This window comes from Thunnus thynnus, chromosome 20, assembly GCF_963924715.1.
Source record: "Thunnus thynnus chromosome 20, fThuThy2.1, whole genome shotgun sequence".
NCBI lineage: Eukaryota > Metazoa > Chordata > Actinopteri > Scombriformes > Scombridae > Thunnus > Thunnus thynnus.
In genome coordinates, this window is record NC_089536.1 from 18247746 (window position 1) to 18266656 (window position 18911).

The 18911-nt window shown below is 41.2% G+C and overlaps 1 protein-coding gene across 1 annotated transcript; it reads left to right on the plus strand.

Moving 5' to 3' along the window:
- Positions 1–10607, plus strand: LOC137172194 (cilia- and flagella-associated protein 337-like). Its single transcript, XM_067576490.1, is given in 16 exon segments — positions 1–629; positions 2054–2282; positions 2416–2562; positions 4256–4378; positions 4463–4634; positions 4733–4779; positions 4880–5017; positions 5118–5306; positions 6329–6520; positions 6676–7149; positions 7289–7438; positions 8901–8920; positions 8922–9083; positions 9337–9476; positions 10156–10304; positions 10392–10607. Coding segments are annotated over 16 exon segments (2619 nt in total). The 5' UTR covers positions 1–558.
- Positions 10608–18911: the final 8304 nt, after the last annotated feature.

An 18911-nucleotide genomic window follows, 5' to 3' on the forward strand; every position in this document is an offset into this window, starting at 1 on the left:
CCTGGATTTCTGTATATTCCTCATTGTGTGTAGACAGCTTAAGCAAAAGTTACCAATCTTAACTCTCCTGGGTCCTGACCAATGTTGCCTCTTTAAATGATTAACCCACTGAGGGCTTGTCTGTGGGGTTTAACGCTCTGTTACCCCCAGCAGACTTGCAGTTATTTTGGAAACTCTCTTCTCACCTCGGTCTTCTCATCAGTTATGTGTTGACTTTCCTTTCTCAAACACTTGTGACGGGTGGCTTATTTATCCCTGGACCTGGACATTCCTTCCCTGTGTGAAGACAAGAAGCTTTGTTTGAGTAAATTGGGTTTGCTTGAAAAGACGGAGGATGAGAAGGAAACAAAAGCCCTGCATGTTTAAACTCGGTGAGGATTGTAGATTGACCTCAGTGTTTGTGAGAGGAGCTTGTGGCTACCGCATCTTGGACCTAAAGAACATGAAAGACTGACCAGTCTGGATTAAATATGGATTAAAATGTTGACATCTGGAGCAGTACCTTGTATTGGGAAGAATGTAAAGAAGGGTTCAGACAGTGAAGCTTAAGTTATCAGTATGGATATCTTCAGAAATAATAAAAATCCATGGATGCTTTATGAGACAGAGGTTCCCCACAGCAGGTTTTGGTGAGTTTTCTTCAGCTCTTGTTCTTATGCATTTGACGTTGATAAATATATACCTGATAAATAATTAACTTTTTATGACCTGTTAGTGCACACAAAAGTCTTTTTTGTTTGTCTATTTCGAACATGTTCATGAAGTTCAAATCTCCTCCTGTCAAATAAAAATCTACACTCCGAGTGAAAAATATGTTGGTTTCAATTTTCATTGTATATCCATCTACATATAGCATTAAAATAAGTTTTGTCAAGTATTCCATGAAGTTGAACATTTGCTTTTCTATGATTCAATGACTCTTTTTGATTTACATATTTACACATACATACTCCACTTAAACTCTCCAGACATTAACAGGAATGTCCTCCATCCTCCTCACACAGCTTCAGTGCAGCCTCTTTCAGATAAAATGACCTTTTAAAGTCCTTTTTCAGCAAACTAATGCACTTTTATTACTTAATCATTTTATGGTGCCATTGGTATTGGTTGATTGTGAGATGTGGTTGAATGTGTATGAAGTAAAGGGACCACTCATCCGTGTCCCAATGGACCTGGAAAAAAGCTCACAATGCCGGGACTCGTGACTCATTGTTGCCCGTATGTAGTCTCCCTGAGCAACAGGGCCACACAGTAGCTACTGGTGGTGTAAAACTCCTTGATCTTTTAAACTCATCCCCCAAACCTAACTTATTCCCTCATCACTTATTCCCCATTCCCAATATTCAGCAAGTACACACATTAAGACATACAGTTTAGTTTACCTGCACTCCTACTGCTTATTGTTATTTATTTGTTTCAGATGAATATGCATTATGTAAGTCTTCATAATGTGATTTTAAACTTTTGTTTGGATCAGCAGTGTGTTTTCCCAAAGCTGCCACTTGGGAGTGCTGCATTCATTCTACAGTGAACCCTTCACCAGATGCCAAAGACAGGATGGGGCAGTTAAAACTTTAAAAACTAAAACAGAAATGATGGATAGACACTAAATTATCCATGTGTCCATGCTTGATCGTTGGCTGCAGGCCTCATGAGGTTTGTGTCCAGGGGCTGTTGTCACAAACTACAAACAAAAAAGAATAATGTAATAAGAATAATGGATGTTAGTCCTAATTTTATTACTAACATTTAAGTAAAAGCACCAGCTTCTGCATCTGTGAGAGGTCCGGCTGAATCCGGTTTACTCAAAAGTCAGTAAAGGGGAAACACAAACAGTCCTAAAAGTGGCTACTGATGGTAATCTGCCTAATAATGAAATTGATGTTTTTGAAACTCATGGACAACCATCTCACCTGCTGACAGAAACAATCTAAAAACAGCACACACGACTTGACCTCTGGGAAAATGCAGCTATAAAGTCTTTAATTGATGTTCACTTAGTGAGTTGAAAACCCTCCAATTTTTGCAAAAATGTTGCTTTAACTCTGTGCAGTGATCCAGCTTGTGGAGTGAGTCCTGCGGAGAAACTGAGCCCGGAGCACCTGCAGCTGCTGAGAAATGCATTTACCTGTCCAAAAGCTGGACTACAGACACGGAAGAGTGGAAGGAACAGAGGAGGAAGTGAAGAACATGGAATGAGGTTCAAAGAGTTTCAGGAAGTTCTACAGTCTGTGATTGGTCCAGATGTTGAGGATGCTTGGGTTGAGAGATTCTTCAGTGAGGTAAAGACAAATTAAGAGGTGTCTTTGTGACACTGATGATAAAAAAAGCACTCAGCACATCCCATCAGCATAAAGACAGCTTCCAGATGATGATGTAAGGCCACTGTGACTCTCTTAACTTGTCCATATTCAGGTAGATATCTGCTGTACAGGACAGATGAAGTGGCAGCAGCTGTGTTCCTACCTGCTTCTTGAGTACACAGAGAGAGAGCGTGCCTCCATCCCCAGAGCTGCTCTCCTGGACTCCCAGCCACAGATCAGGCACTGCTCTCACAACAAGGTAGGATTCCATCAGTCTAACTCTGGTCAATTGAGCAAGAATGGTGCATCTTTTCAGGATGTCTAAACAATTACACTGAAAGGCCTGATGGGCGCGCCTAAATTAAAGGTAAATTTTTAAACTACTTTAGACCCCATAGCTTTAGGCACTTTCTGACAAACAGTTCTGGGGACTCCCTGAGAGGAACTACCCACTGGGGAGCTCCCCCAAGAACTACATACCTTAAAGGGCTTTTTTCTGTTTGCATTCGCACCACCAATAGGAACACTGAAGTGATGCAAGCCAGCAGTTGGTATACCATCATTTCTGTGCAGGATATAGCTTCAACAACAACAACATCAGGATGGAGGACACCGTGGTCGGAGCTGTGTGTTGTTGTGTGTCATGTTAATGATGGAGTTGGAAAGGAGATGTATTTTGTTCCATTGTTTAAGGCAAAAGGCTTACTTTAAATGCTATTGTGTTCATGGGTTTTTAAAAATGGTGGTTGCCAGTGCTGCATCAGTGCTGCATTTGCTGATGTGTTTGACCAATCAATATACACATACATCACTCAAGATTCCTCTTGTGCTGAGAGAGTATCTACCCTGAAGTAGGAGCTAAAAAAGTCCCTTAAAACGGAATTCTAAGAACTACGATTGTTCCCAATTCCTACGGTGTGGACACAATAAAAAGTGGTAGTTCCTGCAACAGTTCTTAGAAATGTAAAAGTAATGTGAAAAAGTTCCTCCAGCCCGAAAACACCTTATGAGTAGAGACAGAAGTTCTATCCACTTACTTGTCCAGGGATAGCAGAGGGAAAGCTAGTAGCTTAATCTGATATGAAGCGTGAGATTAGCTAATGTTTTGGTACATGGTTCTTGACAAACAAATGTAAGAAAACGAAACAAAACCATTACCTAACCCCAACCATCTCTAACATTAAAGCTGAATCACTGTTAAATAACACTGAATCAAATGACTAACACCACATTTAATGTTAAAGGGATCACTCTCAACTTGTCACCCATCAGCTCTAGAGAGTTTTGAAGGATATTTTAGCTAATTCTTTTTTTTTTTTATGCCCACAAGTTTATTTAGCCCTCCACTCAAAAAGTTTTTTCTTGTTGTTCCTTCAGTTAGATGTTTGATCTTCACGGTGCAGAATGATACATGTGCAGAGTTTTGGAACATGACTACAATATAAGAAAAATGTGCTCTGTGTTGATGACATGCTAGTTATGTTAGCCAGCTGTGTCTGTTAGCACGTTAAAAAGTTCATCTGCCCCTCAGTGACCAAAAATGAGAATTGCGCTGTCTATTCATTGTTCCTAGGTTAGATATCTGATCTGGGGACAATACTGAAGTGAATATTCCATGGGGGATAGTAGTGGTCGAGATTTTGGAAGGGGAACTGCTGTCTGTCCATCTCTTTTTTAGCTCTATAGCCCATTGAAGTTGGTCAAATTCTTCACATAGGCTTTAACAAATGAATGGTATATAATTATAAAACTTATAAGACATATACAGTTGTCCTCACAAATGATACTGAATAATTGTGTTGATGCTATAATAAAGGATGAAGCATTTTCAGTTTTCAGCACTCAGTTCAATTTCTTTTCTATACTCTCCTCATGTTATTTTTCTAAAAGTACTACTTTTACTCCTCCAACAACCTTTCATATTAATTATTTTCGTGCTCATTGCTCTGCAGCGGGAGCCAACAGTGCGTGTGGTTGCTGTTTCCCATCCTCCTCCACTCCGCTATATTAGTGTCAGTAAGGGCGGTCAGATCACTGTCTGGAACAGCAGCCTACACATCCTCAAAACTGTAGGGGTGAGTGACATCATGATATTTAATACACATGGTACTGTTCAAGTATAATACACACACACTCACACTTTTTCCATTAATAATCAGCTTGCCGGAGACCCAACAGAGGAAGTGGCCAACACGAGGCGGTTCAGAGGCTGGACCACTGATGCTGTCTATATGGGCAACGTTGACAAGGTTGCCATATCAACTGACTGCAGGGACCTGCACTTTGTAAATGTCTCCACAGGAAATGTATTTGAGGATGTCCACCTGTTTGGTAGGTTGGGTTTCTTATGTGTATTTAATGAAAATAGATCTATAATGATCACATTTTTTTAACATTCACTCTGCCTATTTTCTCATCATTCCTCCAAGGGTTTCAAAGCGTGCCGACTGCACTTTGTTACTGGCATGATGTTCAGGTATTCCTCTTTCTCTATTGGGATGTTGTTGTTTTAACTGGATGAATTCACCCAGAAAGCAGTAAATTAATCGCTTTAATCTATGTGGCTGTCCTCCAAGTGTCCAGAGCGACCACCTTTACTGTTACTGGGGGATGACAAAGGAGGAATCCACCTGATGTGGTTCCTGAAACCATCTAAAGGGCTTTTTAAGAATCCCACCAAGAAAGAGAACGGCCCACAGAGGATCTTCTTCCAGGCAAGCTTGACGTTTTCTATTTAATTACTGAGCTCAATGTCTGGCTACTCTCCAATTTCACAAGAACACTTTAATTTATTGTTATCCGTCTTGACATCAGGACCTTGGTGAACACAGCAACATGGTTTCCTTCCGTTACATCCCCAACATCCACCAGGAACCAGTCAACAGACTGATGTTTGAGCCCAGTACCAATGTCATCATGTCATCGTCAGAGAGTGACAACACCTCTGTGGTCTTTATGAGTGTGTCACTGAAGCAGGAGCCTTACATTTGGAAATTTAAGCAGGTAACTGATATCACAGTATGGTTTTGCCTGATCAGATGTTGGATTGTATTATGTACTGCCATTAGTAAATATCACTGTGTATCATAGCTTTGAATAACACAAGTCTTGTATGATAATGGGTGAAATTCAATTAATGAATCACAGTTTATTTGATAAAACAGATTTAAAATGGTTGAATAGTTGTTAAAACTCAAACTTTCAGAGATACAAACAACCACCATATCCATCTGTGTTTTTTTTCCCTCTGTGGCCTCAAAATTACAACTCAAACAATAAACAATATATATTTTCATGTATCAAAAGTATATTTGCAGATGTTTGTCCCTATAAAAACAGTAGAATGGGATGTACATATTTTAAAAGACCATAAATTGTTAAATAAAATCAAATAAAACAGTAGTAGGAGAAGAAGAATTGAAAAAGAGCAAGAGGTACTTATCCACTTCTGGGTAAAATTGAGGTCAGATGCACCTAGTGCTCTGTCACAGCGCTCTGGTCTGGGTGACCCTGTCCCAGCTGTGGGGGTCAAGGTTTTAAAATCAACTTTCAATCCGTTCAAATCTGTGTAGTTGTAGAGAGATGGTTTACACGGCATGTCCTCCCTTTCCTTATTATATAACCTTTTGATTGAATTATTCCTACCCAAACACAAGCTTTATCCACAAGAACGAATATCAGATGTGATGTTAGTTACTTATTTTCAAAGTTCACACTCCATGCAGTGAAGACAGTGTCATGACTGCTGTTGTACAAAATGTTATTAAACTGGGTGGCGATGCTTCCTGTTATTCACTATGGTGTTTTTGAACAAGCGCAGTCATTTTATACACCAATTAAATGTCTGAGAATCTTACAATAAAACTGCCCTTAAAAAGTCCCCAGTGTTAAACTAATGAGACCAGCTACTGTAACTTGATTTGTAGCATTTGAAGTGGTCAATTGAAACAGTACATATCTGTCTACACTGGAGCATGTTCTCTTTAGTTCTGTGTGCCATCTTGGTCTTTTTGCCTCCTTTTTAGGGAGCCAAATGTTTTGACTACAACGCAGCTCTGCAGTTGATGGTCACAGGAGGTTATGACAGAGTTGTCAGACTGTGGACTCGATTTGTGACCGCACGTCCCGTCGCTACACTGCTGGGTCACCGCACTGCTGTATTGGATGTTGCTGTTTACCAAGCTGTTGGACAGATCTTCAGCTACTCCAGAGATGCTGTGAGTCATGAAAGATGAAAGAAACTGCCCTGATAATTTGTCTGTTTAGAGCTTTATTTATCCTCCTTATTGTTTATCATTTAAGATCATACTGTGGGATTTTTGTGAGTCATGACAAATCACTTCTAATAGATTGATGTTTGTTCCTCTGTCAGGAGCTGAGGGTTTGGGACATTTCCACCCATCACTGTCTGAAAACTGTCAACCTGCAGTTCCCCTGCCTGCAGCTAGGCCGAATCCCAGAGCATGGCAACTTCCCTTTCCTGCTGCTTGGCCCTCCTCTTCCTGAACAGACTCAGCCTCATTTAGTGGTGGGCTGCAAAGATTACCTCGCATGGCTCGATCTGGCTGAAAGAGAGAGGGGAGGGGGAGGATGGTTGACAGATGAAAGAAGGGAGCTTGGGCCAAAGATCCTAAGTTTTCCAGCACTCTCCTGTGCACTGTACAATCCCACCCTGAGACAGGTTGTGACTGGACATGCAGTCTCATTGGTGTCTCTGTGGGATGTAGAGACAGGAAAGAGACGGCTTCAAATCTCCAACGCTCATGGAGAAGATGAACTCACCTGCATGGCACTGGACTCCTCCCACAGAAGACTGATCACTGGGGCTTGCAACGGCACTATTAAGGTTTTTTACAAAGTTTTGTCTGCACAAAAACTTTCACTTTAGACATATTTAGCGGCATACATCTTTATTTCACTATCAGGAGAAAGTTTAATAAGAGTTTGGTAATGAGAAGACCCTCTTATTGACCTCTCCTGAGCAGGTGTGGAGCTTACTTAATGGCCTTAACCTGCACAAACTGGAGCCTGTCACCAACTCTGAAGTCACTGCGGTGACTTGTCTCCATGACAACCAGCTGCTGGCTGTGGGGTGGAGCCAGAAGATCGCTCAGTATGACATTACTGGTGCCAAGGTAAGATCAAAGGTTCCTTAGATTATGAATCCAGAACACAGAACATTTTCACATAAACAAATACATATTATGTATATAGAATCACAGCATTGAACACATCATGACCAAAAAAATGATGTCACAAAAAGCTTAAATGATAAATAATATAAAGATGTTTGAAAAAATGGTAACATATCCAGTCCTAGTCTTAGTCTTCATATTTTTGCTTTTCCACAAGCTCTTCCCCAGATGTTGAATACAGGATGATGTGTCCCACACAAACAGCTGTCACCGTAGTGACTAATATGATACAGACTTAAAACACTGTGTTTTTCTTGACAAGTTGAGCTTAAGAAGACTTTGTCCCAGAAAATATTAGCTGCAATAGACAAAACGTATCCAATAAATTCAGAGCCGAATCTGTGATATCACTAAATCTCTTCTATCTTTTTTTATTGCGGTTCAAAACTTGTCTAGAATCACACAACAACATCCACCCACACATTTATGCACGCTGACATTCAGGTCTAAAGAAGTACAGATGAATATTTGCCAGTATAAACACATGAACTGCAAAGTGAGACAAAAATCTGGGTGTGCAGACTTGCATATTTTCACACCTCAAACTCTTGTGTTACCTTTTACATCTCAACCTATAACTACCATCTGCTGTGTGGTTAGATTCGCTCCTTGAAGACTACAGTAGTAACATTCAGCATTCATGCTTCTCCAGCAAATTCTGAATCCTGTTTTTCCTCAGTCATAATGCTTCTCATTGTGAAGTCCCCTGGTTCAGCAGAGCCACGTTGGTTTTTGAGAAAACATTTTATGTCCAAAAAAGGATGATGAGGAATGGCTTTAGGAGTAAATGATATCAGCGAATGACATAAATTACGTATACATTTACACATCCACCTGGTGAGATCAAAGAAGTTTGTGCCTTGCAAAACATCTGCACCAGTATTTCTCTCACATCCACCACGCTGAGCTTCCAGATAGCCCGTTTTAAAGAGCTGACCGCGACCTTTTAGCCCAGAGGTGTAAACAAAATCAGCAAACCAGAGAAGGAAATGGAGCAGCTTTTCCACAAGGCAACACAAACAATTATATGTTATTTTAGACCATTTGTAAACTGTCAGACAGTGGGAAACCATGTGCAAAGAGGTTCACAATTTCAACAAGCCTGTGCATAGGCTAAAGCCTAAAAACAACACTGCAGTTTGTATTTTATTTGCTGAAACTGCTGAAATTCAGTCATAATACTGTATGCAAATGTTCCTTACTTTTTATAATACATAAATATTGTATAAATAATACAACAACATAACACTTAATGAGCTTGTAAGGAGGCATTTCCGTGTTGTTTTCAACGCATGGTAGGAATGTAAAATATTGGTCCTGGAATGGAGCCGAGGTTCTGCAGTAGCTAAGCAAGCCTGTAGGTAAAGAGTGATCTTTAATATCTTAATCTGTGTAAATATAGGATTTGTATGTGAGAGCAGACATCGTGGAAGTCGAACGGTGTCCACAAATCTGACATCCTGGCCGTGGCTCAGTGTTCTTCCCTGGGGGTCGTTGCCACTGCAAGCCATGATGGAGAGGTTATTATCTGGAGGCTGGAGACACAAGGACCACTGCTCCACCTACAGAGAGAGACAGAGGCAGGGTAAGAGGATGCATCCCAGTGTGTGTGTGTGTGTGTGTGTGTGTGTGTGTGTGTGTGTGTGTGTGTGTGTGTTTTATTGCTGAAATTTGTGAACTTCTGAGGATTTAAAAGACCTGAATAGTACTGGACTGTGGACCAGTGGTACTGGACTGGTACTGAACCTCTGCAACACTAGCCCTAGGCTGATGGTTTCCATTTTTTTTTGTCAAGAATACTACATTCTGAATGTTCTTTTTGTTCTGCTTGCATGCAGAGTGGCGCTCCCTGTGGACAGCCTCCTGTTCTTGCAGCATCGCGCTGGAAACAGGAAATTCAGGAACAGAGGTGTTCTGGTGTCATCGCAGGCCGGCTGTCTCTGCTTTTGGAGCATCACTGGACAGACAAACAGATATGGTGAGTGGGAGTGAGAGGAATGATGGATCCTGGGAATGTCATTCAGAAAGACTAAAAAGACATGAATTTAAAATAGAAATCTCCAAGTATGAGGAAGGTTAAAGCACTACACTGTACTCCCAGTTGACAAGCAGCTGTCAGTTTTAATCATCCTCCCATAAGATGGATTTACAGACAGTCAGAACAGTGACAGTCAGGCTGAACTGTCGACTTGGCCTCCCGCCGGTACCATTCCTGGCAGCCCACAACTATGTCTCTTTCCAGATCCCATCTGTGTTTAGTGGTGTGGGATTCATGCACTTTGACCGCTGAATGTGTGTGTGTCTCAGTGAGTCAGTGTGCACTTGTGTGTGTACTGGTCTGTATATGTTCCCATGCATTTTTCTAGCAGAGAGGAATTTGAAAATATGACATAACAGAGAGCATTAAAGGGTAGCAATTAGTCTCAAAAGTACATTTCTCATTTGAGTCAAAACAATATTCTTGAAATTGGCACAAAATCTGTATATAAATAGATTTTCTTGCGTGAACCAGTTGCACTCCCTTTGGACTTTCTCTACAAAAACCCACAGGAGCCTTCTGGTAAAACTGATCTAGATTTTACAAGATACAACTCATTGGTTTCTTTGAGATTGCTTAACTGCATGAGTACAATTCAGTTTCCCCCTCCTTATCCCAGGCCAGTTCTATGCTCCAGAGCAGCCGGGTGAACGTGTGCTGAGCCTGAGCTCAAATCAGCCTAAAAACACCATCCTGGTCTCAGGAGACACAACAGGCCGGCTTCAGATCTGGGACATTTCTCACTATGCGTTGGACATCCAACACGAGGTAGAAAAGCAGTTTGCATGTATTTGTGTGAATTGGTGTGAAATGAAATATCTCCATGTACCTGAGGTATTCTCTCTCTCTCTGCAGGCGGTTTGTGGACATCCTCCCTTGCTGCAGTGTTGGAAGGCTCATAAGAGGGCATTGGTAAGTGTAGAAGTCCTTGAGGTGGCTGACAGACTGTTCATCCTCACAGCTTCAGCCGATGGCGCTGCTGGACTTTGGACAAATGATGGAGATCATGTGGGTTCTTTTGGGCAGGCAATGATGTGGAATATCTCAGACCCAGCTACATATCAGAGGTGAGGTTGTCTACCACATGTTACAGTAGTAGATATACTATATATACAGTATTCCAATACATCAAACAAAAAAACAAACATAACAAAAACAAATATAACAAAAATATCGATGTCAAATGTCAAACTATTCTCTACCTTGCTGAGCCCACTGAGAGTTAACAAGTTGACTCCCTGTGTCCCTCAGTGGTGTGCTAACTCTTCCATGGATGGTGTATTATGACCATGGAGGCCATAAATGCTAAAAATGACTGCCCACATGGTGCTGTGAAGCATATTGGATTATACAGTCCAAATTTCAAGGATGACGTGCGTAAACATGGCAGACTTTTTTGGGATTAGATCATTAAATTCTGCCAACAAATAGTAACAAACTAGCTTACCATGACCGCCAGTATCAGATACAGGACCACAAGTACTGACGTCTAACTTATATGTGCCAAATCTAATATAGAGAACGTACTCCAGAAGAATGCGTCATGGTAGAGTGCTTCTTCCAAAAGAAAAACTCCCCTCGCTATTTCCACAGACATTTGAGTCTTTAATAGGAAGCTCAGTTTGGTTGAAGGTCACAAACTCTGGCTTGGCTCAGCCCTCTTTGCCGTTTGCTTGTCTGTATTTCTGTCACATGTTGGGTAACATGGACCATAAAGGAAAGAGCTGTCTGAAGTAATTGAAGAGGATGAAAAAGTGCAGTTAAAGAGGCAGAGTCAGCACATAGCTGACTCATAGCTATATATATATATATATATATATATATAAATATATGAAGCGCAATGCAAAAAAAAAATCATGATATGGTTTAACTATTGTCAAGATTTGCTGCTGGTGGCTTCTTGTGGTTTCTAAATTAAAATGTACCACATAGATGATTGTATTGAAACTTAAATTATTGGTTATGGAGAGTGATTTAGTGTATTTGTGTGTTTAAGGAAGAGAGTGGGGGAGAAAAAGTACAACTTAGTGGTCGTAAAGTCAATTATATTGTTAATTAAGTTATCTGCCTCACACTTCCCACTATCTGCAAGTGACTGCCTCTGTGGCTTCTGATTGGTCAACCACCCACAGAGCGCAAGACGTTTTAATGTCTCTGCTGTAGCTCTCACATACAGTAAGTTTTGTATAATTCTGATTTTTTTTTAGCCATGTAAGCAACAAGGCTCTAGATGAATGGCAATGTTGGTTGGTCAGTCCACCACTTTTGCCAAGACTGAAATATCTCATAAACTACTGGATGGATTGCCATTAAATTTAGTACAGCCATTCATGGTTTCCTACTGACTTTGGTGATCCCTTGACTTTTCATCTAGCGCCACCATCAGGTTTCACTTAGCCCAACACAAATACCTGAAAAGCTAATGAGATTCCCATCAGCCCCTGCTGTACTTTGTCTCAGCAAATGTATGTATTAGCAAATGTTAGCATGCTAACATGTTAAACTAAGACAGTGAGAGCATTGTAAACATTATACCTAATAAACATCAGCATGCTAGCATTGTCATTGCTATGTATTACTACCTTTTTAACCAAGCATTCAGTACTGTGTACTGTCAGATATTTAACAATGCATAAACCAGCATAAACATCTCAACTTTGAATCAAAGAATTCTACATATACTAGATTACAAAATATTTTCCTTTTTAAATTCTTTGTAGCCTCACTTTACCACGTAAGTCTTGAACCATTCAGATGTCTTTCAAACAGTTAAGCTGTGTAAAATTGCTCTGTGGTCTCTCATTAGGTTGTACATTCGTGGAGTTGAGATTTTGCATATGTTGAAAGTATGTCAGTTTTAATTTACCCAATGAGGCATGCCTGAAAAGCACACATACTTACAAACACACGCACACACAGAGAAGGAGCACACAGAGTACTCGTGTGCAGGCCAACTATACCACAGAGATGGAGAACAGTTACAGTTCTGGTTTAAATCAAATCTAACAACAAACATCCTCACAGATTTCGGCCTCTATAACAAACTATCATCCAACAGAGATCACTGTCTAGTTTCAGAACCTTGATGAAAGAAAAAAAAATTGGGAAACTAATATCTAAAGTCAACAGCTTTCTGTTTGCACAAATGGATCCTCTTATCTTTTGGTTCTGACACCCACAGAGAGACACAGAGTAACCTCAGAGAGGACACTGCAGAGAGGATTGAAAGTGATGAAGTGGGATCCAGCAAGGTCACAAGTAAAGCACCTGACCCCACCAGCTGTGGCCAAATTTCGCAGGGAGAATGCTGTTCTGAAGGTAATTATTTAGTGCAAACAGGTGTTCTGAGGTGCCGCGCACGCACGCACGCACACACACACACACACACACACACACACACACCAGTGGCCTCTCACTGACCCAGACCTGCTTCAGTCACATTTGGCTGTGCACTGAGAATGTCCCCTCTAGTAATTAGCACTTTCATCAGGATCCCCCTGCATATGTGCATATGTGTGTGGGTGTGTGTAGCTGCTGCTGCTGAAGATGTTCATCAGAAGGAGTTAAATCCGCAGGTCAGGATGGCCTTCCAAGTTAATTAAACCTGATACTCTGATTCAATCATGTCCAATTTCACCACGTTATGAAGAAAGGAGTCAGAGCATTCTTCACATTCTCCTCCTCTGAAGTCTGGAGCTTAGCTTGGGAACATTTGGGCAATGTTCTGCTCCAAAGACACAGGCCAGATTCTTAAAAGTACAGAAATGCTGAAGGTTTATGTGTATGTGGGTGTGGGTGTGTGTATGTGTGTGTATCTCTAAGACATTTCCTACACTTTCCTTTTACTGTCTGCCTGTTACTCAGAATTTGCCAAAATAAGTGATTAGTTGTGCTTTCACTGCAACCGCACCCAGGCAGACACACGTATGTGCACACACACACACACACACACACACATACTCATTTCACTTCGTCTCCTGTCACCAACTTTAGCTTCATCTGCCAGCACAGCAGAGAGAGACCACCACCAGCCTCAGCAAGCCATGGTAACCTGCAAACACACAATCACACACACAAGCACATTTGTCATTCTCACATCATTTGTCTTCTTTCTTTCCTTCCATGCATGCACATCCATCCATCCATCTAACCATTATCTGTGCATCTGTGTGTGTGTGTGTGTGTGTGTGTGTGTGTGTGTGTGTGTGTGTGTGTGTGTGTGTGTGTGTGTGTGTGTGTGTGTCAGTATCTGCATGAGGACTTTTGCCAGACAGTAGCTTCGTGTCGTCAGAGGAGATGTCTGTTTGATGACATCGACCACGGCGATCACTGCTGAGGATTGAGGCTCTGCAGGTGAGCTGCGTAAAGGCTTTCTGGATCCTTCCCCTCCTCTACTCCTCCTTCTGGGTTTGCAGATGAAAACCTGTTCTGTACATTGCCTTGCTGCCCGGAGGACTGCAATAACATACAATTAATTACGACTACATAATCTTTGTTTTCATAGCACTTCTCTCTTTTGTCATTGTGAAATGAGCTAATCTTCCTTCATCCACCGAATAGTACTACATTGCATCACATTCTTACTATAAGCCCATAAATAAAGGGTGTGTGTCTTAATTGCCCCTTCTTAAGTATTACTAAAGGCCGATCAGAATAAGACTTGCATCTCAAACTGGATAAGGACACATGGAATTCAGATGTACAGTTTAAAGCTCTCCCTCACCTTTCATATGAATGAAAGAAATTAGCCACCTCTCTTTGGATGTGCTCTCCACCCTGTGAGTACTGGACATTTTCAAAACTCATCTTCAACAATGTAAATGAAACACTATTACCTTTGCACCTCTGGTTGCAAGAAGACAGATCTTTCTACAGTGAAACAAACGCCACCCACTATAAACCCACTGGATTGAAGAGATCTTGTGCAGTTTTTGCAGGTTGGATTCACTCTGATGGGATATAAAGTTATATTTTATGAGGCCTGGCAGCCATTCATCTCCCATGTCAACAACCAGAAGATGGATAACACACGCTGAGTGTGCGCAGCAAAACCGACTACAGTACATCTGTTGCAAACAGTTCTTCATAATAAAGGTTGAATGTGTGTTGTGATTTTACACTGTCACATTTTATTTGCTTAATTTTTTGTGCGGGTCTGCTGTTATCATTGTCGATATATTCACTGTTGTATGATTTGTTCCCATTGGACAACTAAATGACAGTGTTTGTGTCTGATTTTCTGTTTTTCCATATTATTCTTTCATTTTTAAATACTCATTTTTCATCACTCATTGCTCATATCCTGCTGTGGCCTAAATCATTCATTTATTCATATTTCTTGTATGTATTTAATTCACAGTATCTAAGATGAACACTAAAACAAAACAGACAAAGCACAGGGACAGACATCAAGTATAGTCAGCTAATACATTGGAGTCTAACTGTTACATCACTATGACTGCAACTTATTTCATTACTTCTCCAAATTACCTACTGTAGACTATCTGTAAAACATTATGATCATATATATGCAACTTACAGCACAAACCGCTATCATAGTTTCATGAGTCTCAACAAGTCTTGGGCCATAAAACCAAAGTTTCCAAAGTGAGACCACTATAGTAAGTCTAAGAAGCGTATGACAGTAGTGGTTACAGCAAACCAATGTAAAACATGTAAAACCGTCAGTGCTCAACATAGCTCAGCCTTCCATTTAATAGGAATTTCAGCATCTGGTGGATGTTGCAACTTGACTCCCCTTAAGGATCAATAAACTTTATTTCATCAGCTCTCCACCTACAACAGTCTGTTTGCCTCACTGGTGCATTCTACCTCGTTCTGGACATTTTTACTTTCAATGTATTATGTAAATCCTCTGTTGTGGGAGTGTTAATTGTCATATGTGGTAGTTTATGTTTGTGGATTTCCAGCATAAAAACACTGGTCAGCACAGGCGACTATAAAAGGCTCAAACAGTTCTGGAGGAATGTGACGGCTGCCTTTCGTGGCTGCAACCATCCACTTCAACTTCAGGCTGAAGTTGCCCCCCAAAAAAAAACAGCATTGATGTGAAGGGATAATGAAAGAGGGATAAAAGAAGGAAGAATTCTATTTTAGATACATCTGATGAGAAAAACAGATTTTTTTTTCATTTCTCCATCGAGAGTCTGCGTGCACGTATTTCCCATTTCCCCCTTCTCTTGTTTTGTCTTAACTGCTCGAAATCTTTCTCTTGATCTCTCCCCTCATCAGCACCTCTCTCTGTCTCCTTCCCTATGACCTCTTTCCTTCACATTGCGTGTTTGCTTCCACACTATGCGTTTGTGGCCTAGCCTGTCCAGACTGCCAATTCTTCTGGACTGACCGCTGAGAGGTCAGAGAGGAAGTTAAAAAGACTTCCATCGATTTATCTCTCTGCTTTAGATGTCTGCTTGAAGGAAGAATGTCAGAAATGCCTTGATGATGGTGCACTGTCAGCTCTGCTCCATATTTAATAGAATTTATGAAGCTAAAAAAGTCTGGTCTTCATTTATACTCTTATTCCTTTTCCAGGAGATGCCCCCACTGAGGACTTTACTACTCACAATCTGCTGAGTGTTTCACTGTTTGACTGGCAGCACGAAGCTCAGCTCACAGCATCTAGAAGGAAAAGTGAGCTACCTGTCCAGTCGGATATAGACAAAGATACAGACATGAACGCTGTTTTTTCCCCCTTTTCCTCTTATTTTATGAGGTTGTCTTGAAGCTGCAAATTGAATGTGTCTGTTTGAATATGTCAAATGAATACTGTGCTGGCAAGATTTCCCCTTCAAAACAGCCTCTCTTTTTTGTATTTCCCTCAGTCTTTCATTTTGGTTTTGTCTTTTTTCTCTCATTAGTTCCTCACATCTCATCACCTCTGATGCATCTCTCGCTGATACCATCCGTACCTTCTGTGAAATCATTTTTAGCAGTGCCTTTTCCCTTTGTCATTTGTGAAACACTCAACATGGAAATCCCACTGACTGCTCGCACCTCCTTTCCCTTGTTTTCAGCCTTTCATGTGTACATTTCTTTGTTTGAGGGATTACAGCAGCTCACATTGTCCTGATTGTTGTAGTTCTTTTATCATCAGGATTTGGAACTGAAGAGCGCAGTATGAGTGCAGTGTTTCCTGATATTTGAGACTTCTAGGTCATCAAAACAGACATCTAGACAGACAGACATCTGAGCCGCCCTGCACTTATCATCACAGCTCTGCTGAATTGCACAAATTGGTGACGCAAGACTCGCTGCTCTGTTTTTGTTTGTTTTCTTTCCATATTCGATTTCGCAACTTCTTTGCATGTCCTTGTCCACTCATCCCTATAAAAAAAACGGGTTATTTTAAGCACTGCTCTGGATACTTTAGGGGGAGAGGAAGCAAGTGCTGAGCCCTTTCTCAAGTTTGTTGCTCAGGGACAAATACAAACAGACACAGCTGAGACAAACAAGGGCAAGTCATGTAGACGGCACTTTTGCCCCCTCAGGCATCTGCATTATTGATTTCTACCTTTTCACTCCATGTTGTCAGAAATATCTTCTGTCTGCTGATGGGTACAGATGTTCTGAATTTATTAAATGATGAAATTTTCAACCAAAAGTACATATCTTCACCTCTTTTTGTGCCGCGGAATAAAAACACTCCATGACATATTCATACATTTGTCAGTTTAGTGCCCCTGAGGAACTCTATTAGTAAATGGGTTGCATTTATATATCACTCCTTTCCAGTCTTCCAACCACTCAAAGCACTTTACACTACAAGCCACATTCACCCATTCACACACACACATTCATATGCTGATGGCAGAGGTTGCCATGCAAGGTGCCAACCTGCTCATCAAGAGGAGTTTCTAATCATTCACACACATACTCACACACACACATACACACACAGATGGCACAGCCTTCGGGAGCAATTTGGGGTTTATTATCTTGCCCAAGGGCACTTTGACATACGGACTGGAGGAGCCAAGGACCAAACCGCTGATCTTCCGATTAGTGGATGACCTGCCCTTCCTCCTGAGCTACAGCTGCTTCTATTTGGGCTGTAGTCTGGATTTTTTGCCTTAAAAGTTAGTTTTAAAATAGAATTTCAACAGACCATGTTCAACCTACAAAACATTAAATGGAAAGCTCATTCAGTTGTGAAAAATGGGGCCTCTGCTTGTCTAAAAGTGTTTTTTTTATCATGCATTTAGGTCACAAGGACAACAATAGCTTCTCTTTTTGTTTTTGTAGCTGTGTCCCTCTAAAAAAACCTTATAGAGAGCACTCACCCTCTTAGCCTGTTTGTGTGTGTGCGTGTGTGCGTGCGTGTGTGTGTGTGTGTGTGTGTGTGTGTGTGTGTGTGAAGCATAACAGAAGCTCCTCTACAATATGGCTAAATGGCAGGTTAAAGCTTCCTTTCACTAATTTTTAACATCAGCAAAGGCTTCTCAGCCTGTTTTCTATTCAGAGAGGGTAAAACACCCTGGAGAGCAACTCCCAGACATTGACGTGCAGTTTTGTTCCACGCATACACACCAACACACACACACACACACACACCCAAACAGACGACAGATGTTCCAAAATACCACAGTCACAACAGTGCAGATGCAGGCTGGGAAATGCCCTGCGAGATCTTCATTGCCTCAGTATAAAGCCGCTTAGGGCTTTTAGAGCAGACACAGGCAACAAACACCGATCGTAATTTATACACTGTATGTTTTCACAGGGAAAAAAATCAGAGAGGGAGAGAGAGTAAAAGAAAAGGTGGCCTGTGAACGAGGGGAGGTGTTATTTTCCCTGCATGTTTCCTCATTTTAAGTTGTGCAAGAACTTTTTTTTTTTCTTTTCCAGCGCTGCCTCTTTCTGAACTTCAGCGTGAGAGGGAGAAAGCGAGGGATTCATGTGTGGGAATAGCAGCAGGAAGGAAAGGGCAGTAGGGAATTTTGCCTGGAGCGAAACAGAAGAGGAGAGAGAAAGGAAAAGAGGAGGAGGGAGAGGGGTAGAGAAGATGACAGAGGAGCAAAAAGGATAAAGGTTTGAAGCATGGGATGGGAGGAGTGAAAGTGGACTTTAGTTAATGAGGAGGAGCAGGGAGGAGACAAGAGAAGATGACTGACGGGAGGGAATCTCTTCTCCACGCCTTCTTGGAGAAAACACAGACAAGGAGAGTCACAAACTCTACACACTCACACTCATGGAGGAAGGCAACCAACTTAGAAACATCTACAAATGAATGATAGCTAGACTTGGACCTTCACTGACAAAATATACACACACACATGCATTGCATCAGAGTGGATAAGCCAGCTGGACACGGTTTCATTCAGATCTGCTGTGATAAGAAGTGTACTGTCTCCACCC